This window comes from Perna viridis, chromosome 4 (assembly GCF_037379345.1).
Source record: "Perna viridis isolate PV_CMFRI_1.1 ecotype Kerala chromosome 4, ASM3737934v1, whole genome shotgun sequence".
Taxonomy (NCBI): Eukaryota; Metazoa; Mollusca; class Bivalvia; order Mytilida; family Mytilidae; genus Perna; species Perna viridis.
Genome location: NC_142448.1, coordinates 15820145 through 15839638, shown reverse-complemented (window position 1 = coordinate 15839638; position 19494 = coordinate 15820145). Strand labels below are relative to the sequence as shown.

The window sequence follows — 19494 nt, the reverse complement described above, 5'->3', positions numbered from 1 at the left end:
ACCAATCAAAATTGTTCTTGCAAACGTATGAAGAGTTTGGTGTGTCAACAAGAAGAAAACAGTAGCTTACCAAAATGACAATTTAACAAATTTCCCGTGTCGACAATGGGTGGATTGTTCTCATCTGGAAAACACAAAGATAAGAAACCCGAGTCACGGGTTACTGAACAGGACAAAGCAATCCTGGTAATTGCTTGAACACCTTTTAATCAGAAATTCTTATTTTCATAGAACTTTCTAAAGATGTTAATGGTATGTTTATACTGCATACATCAGGATATGGTTTGTATATATGTAACATATTGGCTCCTGAAGATATGCTTTTCCCCAGAATAGCAGTGTATACAGTATTAACTACATGCCTCTAATTAGTAAGCATTGATCAGAATAATTCTTCAATTACAAGACATGCTGTATTCACTGTGATGTAATTTTGTTGGTTGTGAACACGGGGGTTTGCTCCCATTATCAAATTTGCGACCTGATTAGTGTAAAAACACGAAAAGGGTGGTTTCAAGAATTGGGGATGCCTCATTTCAACATAATTTCTTTCGAACAAAATTGAAAATATTACTATTTACTGCGCAGCAATCACATGACAAATGATGAATCTAATAAATAAACACAAGTATTGCTACACTCCTTGAGACGTTCACGTTTCCCATTTTAGCGTTCATGCATCGTTTATCATGCGTTTACACATCATTTTGCGTTTGTTTAAACTCACAATAAATGCATGATAGAAGCATTTGTTTAAACTTTAAATGCACAATATTGATTTTTTTACTTTGATTATTTCCTTGATATAACTTTTATTTTTATATTTTTTGCTATTATCAATCTTTATATTTTCATTAATTTCATTTTCTATTTTTTCTTTCATCATTATTGTTTTTATTATTTTTCATTATTCATCTGTTGTGGGTTTACACACATGCTGTGAGTGTTTTTTTATCATGCGTTTAAACCCAACATAGAAACGTTCGTTTATCGTGCGTTTGTTGAGTGTTTAGCGTTCATTTAAGTATCGTGTGTGCGGGAAACCTAAACATCTCAAGGAGTGTATCTTATACTTCTAATCTAATCAATACAAGGATTTGTACATCCTAACTCCATATTTCTACAATAGCTTGGACCAAAAGTCAAAATTCTGCAACCATCGACATCACTAGAGAAACCCTGTTTGCTTGGCACTAATATCTTATGATCTACAATGGTACTAGAAAGCACAGTAAAATTTGTGTTTCTAGTCCTTTCGCTAACAACCTGATTTGTCTAGCAATGTCAAAGGTCACAGTAGTTTCACTTTCAGTCCAAGTGATAGTACAGATATGGAGTTTGGATTTACAAATCCTTGTATTGATTTGATTAGAAGCATTTGATGGTTATACATGTATTTATTTATTAGATTCATCATTTGTCAAGTGATAGCTGAGCAGCAAATAGTGATATGTTCAATTTCATTTGAAAAAATTGAATTTAGGCTGGGGTTGACACTAAGTTTTTTAGCTAGGTAGCCCAAAGGAATTTCTGATCAATAAATTAGGTAGTCCTCAAAATAATCTTGTGGCCCTGTCTTTAGGTATAGTAAGATTTTAAGAATAAATTTAGGTAGCCCAAAGGAATACGTATTAAAATTTCTAGGTAGTCCTTTCTCAAATTAGGGTGGCACAGGACTACTGGGCTACTGTTATTGTCGAACCCTGTTAGGTTACACTATACAAATGGGATTTAGGTGCACTGTTTCATACACAAAACTGATCCGGTCTAATTTTGTAAAACTTAAAAATAAAAGGTGATACTTTGTGGAAATATTAATTGTGGGTAGTAGAGCAAACGTACATAAAAAGATGCAATACTTGTGAAGGTAAAGAGTTGTAATAAGCATGCTTTAAGCTATCAGGAAAGATTCAGGTCCTCACTGGATTGGATTCTCTTCCCTGCACCAACTGGCTGTTTTTCAAAAATGCAAAATTTCGTACGAACTTTAAGAATTAAAATCATGAACAAATGAGCAGAGAAAGGTACACTTTTTATTTGTTTTTTTTTAAATAATACCATGCCAACTTACTTTTTCTGGCAGTTTTTAAGTGTGTGATATTTTAGGAAACGTGTTTTTTGACAATTTATTTTGGGAAGGCACCAAAAATCTGTTATGAAAACTGATTTAAATTTTTATAATGTTACCATGGCTACAGATTTTTCATAGCAAAATAGAAAAGCATATCTATCTTTTTTTTTTTTGGATCTCCATAATGTAAGATTTTGAAAAATATATACTTATTAGAGGAAAAAAATGTTGGATTTGCTTATTTAAGTGTCGCAATATAGCTTTATTTCCACAAACTGTAATAAAGTTATCTGCAGTGACCTAGTGGAACCTTAAGTGAGGCAGCCCCAAATCTGGGATCACCCTTTTTGTGTTTATATACTAGTTGGGCCGCATAGTTGATAATGGGAGCAAACTCCTGTGGTTGTAAATAGAGTTTTTGGACAACAAATTAACAGAATAAGTAACTACTGTCCATATCTAATTAAAATACTGTTCACTTTTATTGTAGCAACTTAAGCAACAAAGAGATAAATTAAAACAATATCAGAAGAAAATTAATGTGCAGATAGAAAAAGACAGACAAGTAGCTAAACAACTATTGCATGATGGCAAAAAAGAGTAAGTTTAAAATATAGGCTGAATTCTGATTAGATCTAATGATATCAAAATTGAAATTTTATTCAAGTTCCACTTATGAATATTTTGTCATGAAAAATACAAAGCTAATATGATATTGTTCGTTTGTCTTCTGGTTCAGTTTTGAATAAGAGTGTTCATGCCTTCCTTGCAGCTGTTTTAATCTACCATATACCGGGTAACAATTCTATTGAAACCAAGCATCTGTTTTTTTCATAAATCTTTATGTTGATATTTGTCTCCCTTGGCTGATAAAAAATATAAAATATAATCCACCGGTCTGCCCATAATTTTGAAAAAATGACATTAAATGTTGTTGGATGAGAATCTAGGAATTTTTTTATGATGGCCTAATGTACATGAGACTTTTCACTAAGCCCATTGTGATGTATTGATTACTTATTATGTGATTAAAATTTCAAGAAAAGCCAAGCTGATGTTGAGAAAGAAGAAATTTCAGGAGTCACTGCTGGTTAAAACAGATGGACAATTGGACAATATTGACAGAATGGTACTGTAATAATCAATATATCATATATATATATATATTAAATAGAACCATTAGAAACATGTTATCCGTTATTTATATATGTTTACAGACAGACATATTTAATATGTTACTACTGTAAGTCAACATGTAAAATATCCCAAATATACTTTGAGGTATTTTTATGTTATTTGGAACTACATTTTTCCTTGAAAAGAAAGTCACATTTATTTTTATTATTTTCCAAAATTAATGTTTCATTGTTAAAAGACTTGTTAAAAAGAGGGATATCCTCATCTATAGCTGAAAAAAAGTGTTCATATCTTTCATAAAATAGATTTGAATAGTGATAAGTTGTTTCAGTATCTATTTTATATCACGCTAATCCCATGCTTTTCTGTTGTAGGAATGGACATAGATGTATTTCTGGTCTTCCATAAAACTTTTACTGTTAACTAATTTATATACTCTTTTGTGAAATTACTTTTTTATTTTTTATATATGAGGAATGACTGTTATATTTTTTCAGTCTATTAGGAAATAAACTCAATCACATGCATAGCAGGTTATTTTCAAATATGCATTACAGGCATTGAGATTATTTCATATTGATTGAAAAAATATAACAGTTATTCCTTACAGTTTAATTTTAGTATCAAAATATAAGGAGTCAATCAGCAAAAAAGGTTGATGGTGTCACAGTCACATGACAAAATTTGGTTTATGAGATGATGGAGACAATTTTTCATCCTATCAGAAAGTGTGTTGCATTTGAAATTAAATTATTCACTTTTAAACATGAATATATTTAATTGATAGATAATAATTTCAAGCTTTTAAACTTTCAGGTATAGCCAAATAATAAGCATCAGTAATTGATGTTATTTGTTTTGGTTTTTTGTTGTTTTTTTAGGTGAATGACTTAGAATTTGCCCAGGTAGAAAGCCAAGTTGTACAGGGACTTAAAGTTGGAAATGAATCATTGAAGAAACTGCATCAGGTAAAATACAGCTGTTGGTATGTTTAGCCTTCCATAGAATAAGAAGGTTACACAAAATATTAACCTTCCTCGTTTCTCAACAGTAAATATAGGTTAAATTGATGCAACCATAATGCATTGATGGTATTCTTTATTGATGATATAGTCGTTGACAGTTTATAACTTTTTGGTTCCCCCTACTTTTCTACCCTTGCATAAACTACCTGTTTATAATAGCATCAGTGGAGTAAATATGTTGTTTAAAAATTAAACTTGATTATTAGGATTGCAGTAATAAAGACAATAACAGTATATTGACTAGATTTAAAAAAGATATATGAATTAGGCACTCAGAAAATCCTCGTGTTTTACCCCCATTCTAAGCCCCATCCATATGTTATTTTTAATTCAAGTCAATACACTGTTATTGTCTGTGCATAAGTATAAAAATTTAGAAAGTTTTTGTTCACATACATTTTCACACTTCAGTGGTAGATCAAGGGGGTCCAGGGTTAGAACCACCCCCATTTTATTTGAAATTTTGTTAATCTTGGGAAAAATTTAGATAAAATTGAGTAAACAATAGCCTGGAACCCCTTTTTCAAATCTCTGTTTCTGCCCCTACACTTCTTTTGCTTATTTTTAGCTCACCTGGCCGAAGGCCATGTGAGCTATTGCCATCACTTGGCGTCTGTCATCACGAACAGTTTTTCAACACTCTTCTCCTCTGACACTACTTGACCACTTTGAACGAAACTTGGTATAGATGTTCCTTGGGGTATCCTGCATAGAACTGGGGTGGGGATTTTTGATCTGTCAAAAAACATGGCCGCCGTTACTAAAAATAGAACATAGGGGTCAGTCAGTTGTTTTTCGCATCTATCTCCAAAACCATTAGGTTTAGGTAAATTCTGACATAGGGTAAAAGTGTTGAGCATGATGAGATTTGTCTGGTCAAATTTTCATTTTTATCCGTTAATCCATGTTGGAGTTATTGCCCTTTTTCAACATTTTTTGCTATTTTTTATGTTATATCTTTCAAAAATCTTCTCCTCTGACACTTCTTGACCAATTTGAACCAAACTTGGTATGAATGGTCCTTGGGGTATCCTGTATCCTGCATAGAACTGATGTGGAGATTTTTGATCTGTCGAAAAACATGGCCGCTGTTACTAAAAATAGAACATAGGGGTCAGACAGTAGTTTTTCGCATGTAATATCCCCAAAACCGTTAGGGTTAGCCAAATTCTTTCAATAGCTGAAATTATCCATATTATTAGAACTACAAAAGTCTTCAGGGAAAAAAGTTGTAAGATGATTCCTTGTAAGAGTTATTGCTGTTGAAAAGGAAAAAATGACAGGTTTTTTTCACAGTTTCAGCTAATATCTTGAAAACTATGATAGATAGAAATTCTTCTTAAATTTACTGCCCTTGAAAGACAGAATTCAACCAGGTGAGCAGTTCAGGCTCCTGGGAGCCTCTTGTTTGAACTGGGTATCACTTTATTTTTTTCTTTTTAAAATATTGTATAATTTAAACTTTATTCACATTTTTTTTTCTTCAATTTTCTATTAATAGACTGTACATTAGGATTTATGATGAGAATGTTAAACAAATATTGTTGCTGATGGTACAGATTTATTTACATTGAAAATTGTACCAGAGCTTTAAGCTATAAAAAAAACACACACACACATTTTGATACAAATAATAAGCTTGCTATGAAATTTTTGTGCCAGTTTTTCACATTTATGTATTTCATTGTTAGAAAGGTTGTAAGCATTATTCTTCTGTGAGTAGGGAAAAATTATATGAGATCATATCTACTCAGTACTTACTTTGTTTAAATTATTTCTGTACTAATCCTATGTTGATAGTTACTGTCACTTGAGGATGTTGAGAAGATAATGGATGAAACAAGAGAGGGTATAGAATATCAACAAGTAAGTTTTTATTGTTAAGGTATATTTTGGTATGTTTTTTATAATGTATCTAAGTGATATAAAAAATATTAAAATCATGGATTGAAAATTGTGTTTTGATATTTATTTTAAACATCTTATCTTGAAATTATTCATTGCATTATAATAGTCATTTTTCATATTTGTGGATTGCAAGCCATTTTAGCAGGTTTTCAAAGGGACATAAAAATATTTGAATTTGAAGTCTACTGCTGTCCATTGCTCCAAACGGACAGTTAACCAGTCTGTCGGATTGGAAAGTTTCTTCCCTTTGCTGAAACTTTTAAAAAATGAAGTCTAAGTTGGGAATATAAAAATGGTCTATTAATTGTTTTAAAGGATAAATATGTAAAATTTTACTCTCAGAAATTGATATACTCAAAATGGACAAAATATGAAAAGTAATTTTTGAAAAAAATGATCTTGTACTTACGAAAGTTTTTTGTACATTAAGGAGATAGACGATTTATTATCAGGAGGGCTGACATCACAGGATGAGGATGATGTTTTGGCAGAATTAGATGCAATAGTACAGGTATTGTGTTCTTTTTCTTAGTAAATATAGGGAATTTTGGGTAATTAAACTCTTTGCTTATGTATATCTGAAGTAGGTATTAAAAAACATCTAGCATTTTTTTGTGTTCAATTACCATGTATCATATTATACTAAATTAACAAAGTCTTGATTAAATCCTTCATGATTTGTATGAACAGGCAACAGTTACAGACCAGCTACCTGAGGTTCCTGATGATGAATTACCTGAAGAAAAAAGGAAAGGTAAACATGCCTTTTATGGTACATTTTCTTTGAAGTTTGTGATGAATGTGAGATAACCCTGTCACATTTCTGACAACTATTTGAGAGAGTAATCAAGGGAACCAACGTTATAGCGGTAATCAAAAGAATTTAATCTAGGGACAAAGACCAGACATGGAAAACAGACATACACAACAAAGAACGTAAAGTAAAATCATACATACAAAGTAACAAAAGATGTCTGAGATATCTACTAATAAATTATTTTCATATATTAGACTATGAAATCATTTTGACACTCCATATAACAATTACAAAATTTTGCCAGACTTTCAAACTAATGTATGTTTTAAATTTTAAGCAAAATTACTTTAACATGAACATGAAATGATTCTAAGTTGATAGGTTAAATCAATGAGACCATCATTAGAATGAGAAACAGAATATTCCTGATCCAGGGACAAAGACTAAGAAAACAAACAAAATATTCAAAATAATCAAATAAACCGAAGGACACAGAAACTATAGAATAAATTAGCAACCCAGACTCAACTGGTGAACCAGGTACACCAGTAAGGTAGGCTTCTGTGTGAAATATCTTTGAAGTTGGTAATATGTGAAACAATTTAGAGAATTAATTAAGAGAAGACTACAAAATTGTAAACAAGTCAATTCTGATTTTGGAGATGGCCACCCAATAACTGTCAACAAGGTCATGATGTTTCATGCCTTTAAACAGCCCTTTTTTGGCGAAATAAAGGTAGCCATGTTTGTATACAATCTATCATCACGCATCATGTACCTGGAATTTATATTGTTTTAAAAAGTGTTAACCTAAACCTTGTGAGGTGATGACATTACTCTTGTGGTAGAATAACATTTTTTGTTTTGTTTTTTTTTCCCCGATTACTTACTATTTCATCACCCTCCCCCTTTTGAGAAAACATTGACTGTGAAATTTATTTTTAATACTGGCACCTATGTTTTTTTTTCAAAGTTTAAGATTAAGGACTCAATTTTGCATTACAAATTTATTTTTGAAAACTGTAATTTAAGAGCTATTATCTCCCGTCAGTACTTTAGAACCTTTTTGCATAAAAAAACAAAGCTTGTATATATTGTTGATTTCTTTACCAATTTTAATTTAAGTGTCTTGAGATCCTTTAATACACTGAATCTTACTTTCAGTTAAGATTATGAGTTAGGGCCCCCGTTTTTGCATGGACGTCATTGAGGTCTTATTACAGGTACTTCTAAATTACACATTGTTTCTGTTCCACAAAAATTTAATGCTTGGGATTCTTTGAAATGCTGACTAATGGATTAATTGGAGTTTTGATTTTGGGCCTTATTTTGTACATTATCCCTATTTTTTGTTTCAGTATAAATTGAACTCTTTGTTTTTTGTTGGTTTTTTTTTACACAACCGCAGAAAAAGTTGTGGTCGTATAATGTTATGGTGCAGTTGTCATCATATCAGGACACTTTTTTTGATGCAATAACTTTAGTTATGTTGACCAATTATTCTGAAATTTTGATATGATTTTACTAATACTAAAGAAAGGTTTCTTTTAATTTGGATTTTGTGGCCCCTACCATTTTAGAAAAAGGGGACTGTTTTCAAGTTCAAATTTTAATTTTTTGTCCAATTTCAAATTTTTTTTTATTCAATTTGGAATTCTCATAAAAATCTCTGCCTGTTGTTTTAATCGGTAACAGACGGAAAGTCACAGGACAAAAAGTCACAATACTTTATATAGCACCATAGACATTTTATACAAAACAATAAACAAGATGTTGATCTGTAGACCCATGTTGTTGCTTTTGTCGATGATTGCTTGGAGTTCTTCATAAGGTTGGCGTGACTTCTTCTGTAGTAGGCTGTAGACGACGGTGATGAAGGTGTTGCCGAATGGTATTCTAATGGTGAAGATCTGCTTAAATAACAGTGGTGCTGTGTCGAAGGTATCATCCATGTATAGTGTGTCTGCTGCTGCTAGATGTCTAAGGTTGTCATCTGTTGCAAAGGCAATAATTCTGGTTCTGGCTTCTGGACCATTGTTGTGGAGGAGGAAAGTCTGCGGGTCATCATCTACTGTAACTGATAACTCAGGTGGCACTGTAAGCTCTTGTAGAGATGCTGTAACAGGAAGTTGAGGTCTGCGACGTCTGATGGATCTTTTAACATTGTCTTCTGTAGGAAGCATGGCTTTTACTGCATTGGATGTAGTTGATACACATTCTGCGAAAATCTGGCTGGGCTGGTTGAAAGTGGACTCTGCTTTGTGGTTCATGTTGTTGCGACATCATATTATGAGATTTGCTGAGTCTTCTTGTGGTACATGGTTTTGTGGTTGACTTGGTACTGGATTCTCATTGTGTAGGTCTGTGGACAGGCTGCCTCTGCACTCCTGACTGGACTTTAAGGTGCACTTCCACCACTGCTTGGTCTTGTGTAAAGCATGTCTTGTGTAGGTGTAACCTTCAAAGCAAAGCTTTGAACCGCCTTTGTTGCTCTTTAGGATCTTCATTTGGAACTGAATGACGAGGCAACAAAGCCTATCCTTTTTATGCCAATTTTGCAAAAAGCCAGACATTTACTCATAAAAGCCCTATTATGCACAGAGATATATTTTTGGAAAAAATGAAAGTTAGCTGTCTCCTCTGTATTGTTTTCCTTTCTAGAGAAGCCCTTAATTATCCCACTGATTATAAATTGTTAAATGTTGTAAAAACTAATTATTAACTATCACCCCCAAATTGTTTGTTTAGCAATTAGATTGTTGTTTTAATTAGTACATGCAGGTCTGTCCAGATGTTCATGCATTTCCTTGGAAGCCATACATCTTTAAAATCACACATTGATTGGTCAAACAAAACTCACAACTTTCACTATGCACCTCCTATCAAGTCATACAGATTTTGTAGCACATTCATTGGTCATAAAAAAAAAACTACTGGAAATTTCACTTCTACAAATGTATATCCAACAAAAAAGAAAAAAAATAATACTTCAAAACAATCTTAATACATTTTTCATAAAAATTAAATATTTGCCTGTAAACTTTAGCAAAACTCTTATTAATTTACCATAATTAAAAAAAAAAAAAACTATTTGAAAAAAAAATACAAAACTAAAAATTAATCCCCCCAAAAATTAAAAAAAAAAATTTCTATTTCATATTTGCCTTCAAAATTATCAACATTTTATGATTTGTGACTTTTTGTTCTGTGACGTTTTGTCCTCAATTTCCACTGTGACTTTTTATCCTGTGACTTTTCGTCCGTGACTTTGTCCGTGACTTTTTGTCCTGTGACTTTCCGTCCTACATTCGTTTTAATCAGATATCAGATACTTCTTAAGGTTTTTCAAGTTACTCGAGGTCAAAGGGGCCACATCCGAAAAAATTGATTTATTGAATTTTGTCCTAGTTCAAAAATATTTTTTATTGAATTCCTCTCAAAAATCCCTGCCTGCATTTTTCAATCAAATTTCAGATATCTCGTATGGTTTTAGAGCTATGAAGAGTCAAAGGGGCCACACCTGAAAAAATTGACATCTTTATTTTTGGTCCTATTTCAAAAATTTTTTTTATTGGATTTTTCATAAAAATCCTAGCCTGCATCTTTTTCAATCAGATTTCAGATATCCCATACAGTATTCAAGTTATGAGGGGTCACACTGAAAAGATGGACCTTAAAATTTTATTATTTTTGGTCTGATTTCAAATTTGTTTTTTATTCCTCATAAAAATCCTTGTCTGTGATTTTAACTATATATCATGGGTCTGGAAACGGTAAAAAATGCCGGTCATTGACCAACAAATTTTGCAAATGACCGATGACCATTTTCCAATATCAGACATAAAAAATTGTCAGCCCTTATAAATTACAGTCTGCATGGTTTTATTAGCATATAAACATCCTGTCTACCAGTCTCCTAATTGTTTATTGGAAATTAATTGACAGGTGTGTGTCAATTTTAGCCAATATGCAACCACCTGTGACTGTGATTTACCTGTAACTGATTAGTACAAATACAAAAACAAATACAAATACAAATATTTCATTTAGAGTTACAACAAGTGGTTTTGGCCAATATTAGAATTACATGAATTGAACATATTGCACATGTGCTATAATGTGTAGTTGTCACAAATGTAGCTTACTGAATTGAAGTTATAAAGGGTTATGAAAATACAATTTATATATCAATTGATAAGACTTTTTCTTTTTTTCCATGCAACCTGATATGAAATTGAAAGACAACCTCAGTTGATTGCATAATTGAATTAACGGTACATGTGCAGCCCCATTGCGTATACAAATTAATTGAAGTAACTCAGAGAATCTTCATACATTTATCAGTTGATTAATTAAGATATAAGAACTGTCAAATTTGCAAAGCAAATGTTTGGTTGTTCCCTCCGTGGGACTCAAACTCGTACTGCTGTGGCATCTGTGGCAACACTGCCTGCACAAAGTCCAGCGCCCTAGACCACTAATTAACCCTACCAGGAGGAATTCCAGCAAAAGATATATTTTATATAGCCTAGCTAGCTGAGTGGTCTGGGGCACTGGATTTTGTGCAGGCGGTGTTGCCACAGATGTGACGAATTTGAATCCTGCGGAAGGAGCAAACAAAAATTTGCTTTGCAAATTTGACAGTTTTAACATCATTGGGAATTTTCAGACCCTTCTATACTTACATTATCTTCCCTGTATCAGTTTCATCCAATGGAGCATTGTAGTGAATAGAGTCATCACATTCTGAGATGTTGTATAATATTGATTTGTTGTGACATGTATCATTAATTTGATCCTCTATCCTACATAATAACACAGTACGAGTCCCGTGGAGGGGATGACCAAGTTTCAGATCCTTATATATATATATATAAAGTCTTCTAAGTAAATGTATTTTAATGAGCCATATAATTAATGTGGAGATAGCTGTTGATATCGAATGTTCGAAATATACATTTAAGGTGATGGATTTTATGACCTGGTTTTAGGTTGGTCTAAATTGGAGGCCAAAGTTCCAAAGTTAAACTAACTTGACTTCTACAAAAAAGAAATTCTTTAATGATTCGCTGAATCTAGATGTGTGTGTAGATTGGTATACCCCCTAATTAAATTATTTAGGGGAATATAGTGATAGTCGTGTCCCTCGTTCTGTCCGTACTACTTTCCTTCTTTCCTTACTTCGTCTTTCTCCTTTCCTTCCTTCCATTACACGGAGGGTACCCATTAAATATTCTTCCTACCCCACTGAATGGAATTCAATAAAACTGTCACAGAATCTTTATTACTATACATATTCCCATTGTACACCTCCTATTTTAGATTTTGATTCACATCAATTTGAAGGTTTTGCATTGCAAAACATGGACTTTGCCATTCATGAACATGGGGACCCATCTCTTATTAGTTACACCTCCTACATCACTGAATGGAATTAATTAACTTGTGGAACGTTCACAGAATCTTAATGTGCACCTCCTATTTTAAATTTTGATCTTAATCAATTTGGATGTCTAAAGTTGAATGTTTCGAAAGGGTGAAAGGGGGCATCAATAGAATTCCTCACAGTTGTTAATAGAGACTCATATGTAATGCCCTATTTTTAACTGCATTCATTCTATGTCAGAAACGTGCTAAATCAAATATTTATTACAATCCTATGTTAGATTCATACTTGCTTCAACTGTTCAGAATACAACCTTGTGATCATATCAAGCTGCACACCAGAGCATATTACTCATAATAAGCTGAATCATATTTTTCTTTTGCAGAGAAAGCCAAGAAAGAGAAAAGACAAGCAGAAGCACTTGCATCATGACACAGGAAGTTAATTATGAACACTATCAATTTATATCTTACATGGTTTACTTCACAGTGAAAGATACTGGGTTGTAATACAGTAATATAAATATGTATATGAATTGTATGAAAGCCAAATAAGTCTGTTTAGTTTAAAGTAATATCATACTACTACATAAAAACAAAAATGAATTTCTCTCCATTCAATCAGTAAGATAATGTCTATCTTTGATGGTTTTTGTAAAAATTTTTAGTTGTATCTCGGGGTTCTCCATGAGCTGTATTAACATATGGCAGGCCACTATGGTTTAAATATTTTCCACCATGGTTAAATTGTTGTCTGCCATGATTTACTTTTAATGACCATTTTCAGCCTTTGATTATTTTGCCAGAGAAACCAACCTATCAATTAAGGACTCAGATTATATAAACCAATTAATCATGACAAATTTATAACTGAAGGCAATCTGAAGATAATTATGATATTGCCAATAAGATTCTTAATTAGTTTGTTTAAGTCACAGTAGTTGAAGGGAAGTGTCAAACCGGTGAAAATATTTATAGTGAGCCAATCAAAAGTGACCCATGTTAGTCCAGATTTCTTGACTGTAAACAGGGTTTCTGTCAGTAATGAACTTCTCCTCGATGTCAAATTCTCTGATTCTTGCACATACATGAATGAATTTTTGCACCTAAATGCATATGTTAGGTTCATTATAATGACTTCCTGATAATATTTCAGGCAACATATTTTTATATGCAATGAAAGTAACAGTGACTAGCAAACTTGAGAAGTTGGGAAGGATGCCCTTAATGATATGAATATCATAATTTTTACAAAACCCCCAAAAAATGAAATGCAAAATTGTTTTATCTTGAATAGGTCTACTTAGCAAAAATTGTGCCATCAAATTTTCCTCCATGGTTGTTTTAATCCAGGGAGAACCCTAGTATCTTTAAATGAAATTTTAGTGGCATTTTTCTAAGAACTATAATTCTACTAGAGTTAATAAAAGCTTCAGTCTAATATTATTAATTTATCATTTTGTTTATTGATTTAAAATTGGTTTATATTTCTGTTTATTATAAACCTAGGTACATGTTTATAACATAGGTGTTCATTGTTTGTATTTTCCTATCTTTCTTACTTGTATTTTACCAGTATTGTGATGACTGATTTTTAGGGATGTGAACAAGTACTTGATTATAGCTTGGTCTACTGAGTATCAAATGCCAAGATAATACTCGATTAATAGGTGTCCACAGATTTGAATTAGTGGTGGTCGTCCCATGTCCAGGACCATAATTTTCTGACCTTGAAACTTCATAAACGTTGGTTCTGGACCTTCAACCCTTTTAATTGACACTTTACTGTGGATTTTTTGTTTTCTTATGAGGACTTCTGATTTGAAATTTGCAAAAGTCCAGGAATTTCCACTCTTGAAAGTAAATTTGAATTCATGGGTGTGCTATAGGACTTTGTCTTCAGGAAGTCAGAAAAATAAATCACCAGTATGTATCACTTATTTTTAATAAAATTAAACTACGGAACAAGTTATTTGACATTATGGGCTACAAATAAGAGCATTTCCTAGACTTGTAATTACAACAAAACATGTACTAGTTTTTTTATTCAAATCAGTACCACTAGAAACATTACTTTTAGTTCTCTTTTTTGCAAGACCTAACTTCCTTCAGAAGTAGTAGAACAGACACCAATTATATTGGCTCTTTGTGAAATGTTACTTATAAAGAGAATAGGTATGGTGAATATGTCAAAGAGACAACAGCCACATCTAGATAAAAATGTCGACCCATTGATCTTCAGCTGGCCCCAAAACATCATTATACACAGCTGCAGCAAAAGAGTTACCCCTATATACTCAAGTAACATAAAAATAAACTGTAATTACAAGAAAACATGTATTAGATTTTTATTCAAATCTGTATCACCAAAAACAATACTTTTAATTTTCATTTTTGCAAGACCAGCTCCCTCCAGAGGCAGTAGAACAAACACACATTATATTTTATTATTTGTCTTGGATTGTTTCTTTAAAACTAAGTGATACATAATTGATTGTATCCGACTTTCTGAAGACAAAGTCCTATAGATCACCCACTGGTTCAAATTTGCCTGTACCTTTTCATCATGGTACCTTTGTAATTGCATTTTCTTTATATGAGAATGTAAGGTTTGTAATAATTGAAAGTTCCTTTTGTATTACCTGATTTAGATTAGGTAATTCCTTTTGTATTACCGATTTAGATTAGATAATTCCTTTTGTATTACCTGATTTAGATTAGATAATATTTTTTAAGATACTAAGAATATAAAATAATTGGGTTTTTATTTGCTTTTCTACACTCATAAAAGGAGTACCGGTAAATGCCTTGTACAGACAATAATTCACATTATGTGAACTTATATAATTTCAGAGATTTACACTTTAAGTACTTCTCTGTCTAAGAATCAGGCAAAATGTGTATAAGGTGTGGCCCATGAAAAAGATAAACACAGAGATTTTTTGCATTATCAAAGTATCTTTTATTCATAACCTCCAGATATAACTATCAGAGTGCTTTTTAAGATATTAATAGGTCAAATTTAGGTGAAATGCACTAAGGAAAAATGGCAGGAAAATTTTCCTGTACTTTTTCCTTGTATAAACATTAAAAAAATATCTACATCACAGATGCTTCAGTGTTTGGGTTGTTTTCTAGATGTATTAAATATATTTGAGGCAAAAAAAAAGAATAAATTTAAGAACATGATGTGCCACCATTTGCCCGATTCTTACAAAGAATGGTACTTAACTAGTGAGTCTTATGGCAGCACTCAGTAAAAGCAATGACTCCTCATGAAATATTACTCCTGGTGGATTTAATATCCCTACTTGTAATGCTGGGGGAAAATAGTACAGGTACACGCTCCCGTTCTACACGAAAACATATGCATATGCTCAACCTTAAACAAAACGTTAAACCATATTATTTAATTGCTTATATATAAAGTACATTTTTAATGCTAAGTTGAGATTATCACTTTATTACAAAAATAGTCTGTTAATACAGAAACTATTGTGGTGTTTCTATTATTGAGAGCAAAGTTGTAAAAGGACCGTATTCTAAAGCGATAAGGATGTACATCTGTCCATGCGTCAGTTCATTCATTACACTTATTGCTAACCCGTGTTTATCAAATTTCAAAGAATGATTTTTTTAGGTTTTTGATTTATCAAAATACCTTATGTCACCGGTCCATCACTGGAACTTCATACTATTTCTGAACACTACACAAAAATATGGTCCAAATGTAATTCCCTTTGTATCTTTCAATACCTCTATTATAACCAGTAAATATGTTTCTCGCAATAAATCAGCTCTGTAATATTCTATTATTTCTGCAAATAAAATTAAGATCTAGTCTTCATATCAACTCGAGATTTGAGGGGCTACTTTTTGGCCTTGAAAGATATTTAGTAATAAATTTGCTTTTAAGGAATTTATTTCTCGCAGTGTTGTGTCTGGAAAGATAAAATTTGTGAAGTATTTTCATTTAAAACACTTACAAGTCAAATTCTCAATCCTATCATTAATATTTAACTTTTTATAAACAGGAAGTGAAGACTAGTGATTTTAACCAAGTCAAATTGCCGGGAAAATTCAAATTGATAAAAGTGTCTAGTTTTTGAAAATCTTGTGAAAAGGAAACTATTTTCTTAAGCTGATATTGGTTTTATTTAATTGTAATAATAATGTAGGATAAATACTCTGTTAACAAAGCTTTTGAATGTAAATGCAAGTAACTTTTGGATAGATTTAAAAACGGAGGGAAAGGTGAAATGGAATAAAATTTGTAGATGTGTGTGAAGTTGGTTCAGTAGTATGGATTGACTTTCAGTATGAAAAGACAGTTCTTAACAGTGTTGAAAATGTAATGTATGATCACAATTTTATTGAACATCATATAATCTTTGAAATTTTGTTCATGCCACAATTTTCACAAGAATCAAAACAAAGCCGCCAGTGCTATCAGCACTTTGATTGATATTCACCCCTTCTGAGGGCCGTAATTATATAATATTCGACATGTAAATCTGTTTCAGATACACGTCTTAGACTTTTATAGTACTAAGTATACCTTTAATTACCGTTTTTTTTTTTTTTTTTTTTTGCTAATTAGGACAGAACTCAAATCCCCGGTTTCTGAGGTTGTACTTGGGTCATTCAAAATGTTCTATAGGGATACGATGTCAGTTACGTTGTGCTTAATCAATTAGAATTTCATTGTGGTCAACGTGAACTGTTGTTAAAATGAAATAAGAAATATAGTCAATAAAGGTACAAAGTCCAAGCAAAGATAACCGTGAACATACAAGATAAATTTTTTTTCTGGTTTCTGGATTTCTTAACAATATTAAAGTTGAGTAAATATGCAGGATGTATCTCTCGATGCAATTGTACCACAAAGTTCCATCTACAGAAAAGAAAGTTAATGTGACCATGGTTAAACGAAGTAAAAATTTAGGAAGTCAACAGGGGTGCATCCCGCTAATATTGGGGTAAATTATTTGCATGAAGTCTTGATATTTCCCAAATTCGCTTCGTTTGGCCTTTCACTCTTTTCACGCCCCTCCCTATCTGAAATCTTGGAACCGCTCCTGGTCAATTAAGCCCAAAAGAATGCAAATAAAATAACGGGCAACATACAAGACAGAAGTTTGTACTACAAAGCTACATCCACACAAATGAACCGCGGTTAAAGCGAAACAAAAAAGTAGAGTCAATTAAGGGACAATGACAACGGAGATAAAACAGAAACTCAAGGACTGAAGAGTCATCGCCAGGGTAGTTTGAATTGACTTACTGGTTCGTGGCTTTAATCATTTCACTACCGTCATCACACGAAATGATCGTGAACAGATAGATCATGTAAGTCAACAAATACTACAGCTTGATCGTGAATGGAGGACGTTACTAAAAGTAAAGTTCAATTCATTTTCGTTACCATTTCAACAGTTACAGCAAAGCTGCAACTTTTATACACAAAGCACGGATTTCTGTCAAAATGAATACCATTTGAAAATGATGTGAAATTTAAAAGTGCAGCACTGCCTTAAAACCAGGCAGAGGCTTCTGATATGTGATCCATGCATTACTTAATCCAAGATATTTCTTTTATTGAAAATCGCTCTGTAGACTTCATAGAAACTACTCGAGAGTAAAAGTGCAATTGAAAGTTGCCCGCTGAAGATATTAACACTTAAAATTTGTATATGTTCTACTAAAGGAACAGTATGGGAAAATTTCCCACCAGAATTTTTACACTATATAACCAGTCAAAAATATTGTACGATAAATAATGGATTCAAGGACATGAACATAGGAAGAGTTGTTTTTAGGACGTAACAAATGTATTTGAACAATCACATTGATTATCTTAAGTAATGTTTCATTGATTTTGATATACAGTTTGTCAGAAAATGCAAAAGGCAACACTTATACACTTATGCATATGCATTTTATCATGGAAGTGAACACATTTTATTAAGATTTCTACCATTTTCCTAAATTTTGCAGGCATTTAAATATTAACAATTTATTTCTTAATGAGGAATAACATTTAAGATGCTCTGTATGCAATGTCATTTTTTATTTTGATTAACTATAAAAATGACAGAATGAATTTTATATAGCCTGGTTGACCGAGTGGTGTAGAGCGTTGGACTTAGTGCAGGCGGTGTTGCCAAGGATGACAGAGAAGAGAAGGGGTTCGAATCCCGCTGAGGGAGCGACCAAATTTGCATCGCAAATTTGCAACCTCGCATCGATTCTAGAATTGGAGTGTAGTTTAGACTTGATAATATATACGTATGCATCCTTGTATTAACATACTATGTTGATCCTCGCCGTGCATGCTATGGGTCTACATAGTAATGTACTAGCAAGTAAGATGATAGAATTGCCTCACCCCATTAGACTTCTTATGTGTATTATATACTTGGTGTGACTTTATTTGTATACTGTTACATATCCTCTATTGTCTTACTCGATACCATCAAAGGTTGTCCTATTCAGTTACATCATGTGGTAATGTTTGCGCCCTAGATTTACTTACCAGGAAGTATCACTCGGTTAACGAAAGCTATATTTTATATAGCCTAGTTGACCGATTGGTCTAGATTGTTGGACTTGGTACATGTATCATTAATTTGATCCTATCTCCTACACAATAACATCTAAAATGAATTGTCCCGTACTACCGTACATCGTACGTGTACTAAGTTACAGCCCTAGATTAATCCTACGAGGAGGAATATAGTCTAGCTGACCGAGTGGTCTAGGGCGCTGGACTTTGTGCAGGCGGTGTTGCCATAGATGTCACAGCGGTACGAGTTCTAGTCCCGCGGAGGGAACTACCAAAAATTTGCATCGCAAATTTGACAGTTCTAATATCGTGGGGATTTTTTCAGACCATTCTATACGTTTATATATCTTCCCTGCATCAATTTGATCCGATGGAGCAGTGTAGCGAATAGAGTCGTCACATTCTGAGACGTTGTATTTATACATATCTTATAAAAGAACGAGACTCGTGACAGGCAAAAAAAAAGCTATTCACAGCCATATACAAGTGTAATACAACAATACTTTATGTTTTTTGATTCATTTAGCACTTTTAAAAACTTTATGGAAGGCGTGAAGAACACTACAATAAATTAGCGTGAATCAATATCATTAAGTTCACAAATTAATCTCCCATTTCCAATAATTAAGTTAAAAAATCAGTAGTG

The 19494-nt window shown here is 32.5% G+C and overlaps 1 protein-coding gene and 1 long non-coding RNA gene across 3 annotated transcripts in view; both read left to right on the top strand.

Moving 5' to 3' along the window:
* Positions 1-19494, top strand: part of LOC148619050 (uncharacterized) — a 196677-nt gene that overhangs the window by 126223 nt on the left and 50960 nt on the right. The window lies entirely within an intron of this gene.
* On the top strand, positions 12-15464 carry LOC148619054 (charged multivesicular body protein 6-A-like). Of its 2 annotated transcripts, XR_015921520.1 has the most exons (9): positions 12-186; positions 2562-2671; positions 3113-3200; positions 4090-4176; positions 6034-6099; positions 6572-6652; positions 6832-6895; positions 12670-14939; positions 14972-15050. XR_015921520.1 is itself a non-coding variant. In XM_088578591.1 (8 exons), exons 1-8 carry the CDS (start codon positions 106-108, stop codon positions 12714-12716), a joined length of 624 nt encoding a protein of 207 aa, XP_088434717.1. In that variant the 5' UTR covers positions 12-105; the 3' UTR covers positions 12717-15464. The 2 variants fall into 2 exon arrangements, 1 of the variants encoding a protein (XP_088434717.1); XM_088578591.1 differs by having other exon boundaries at positions 12670-15464.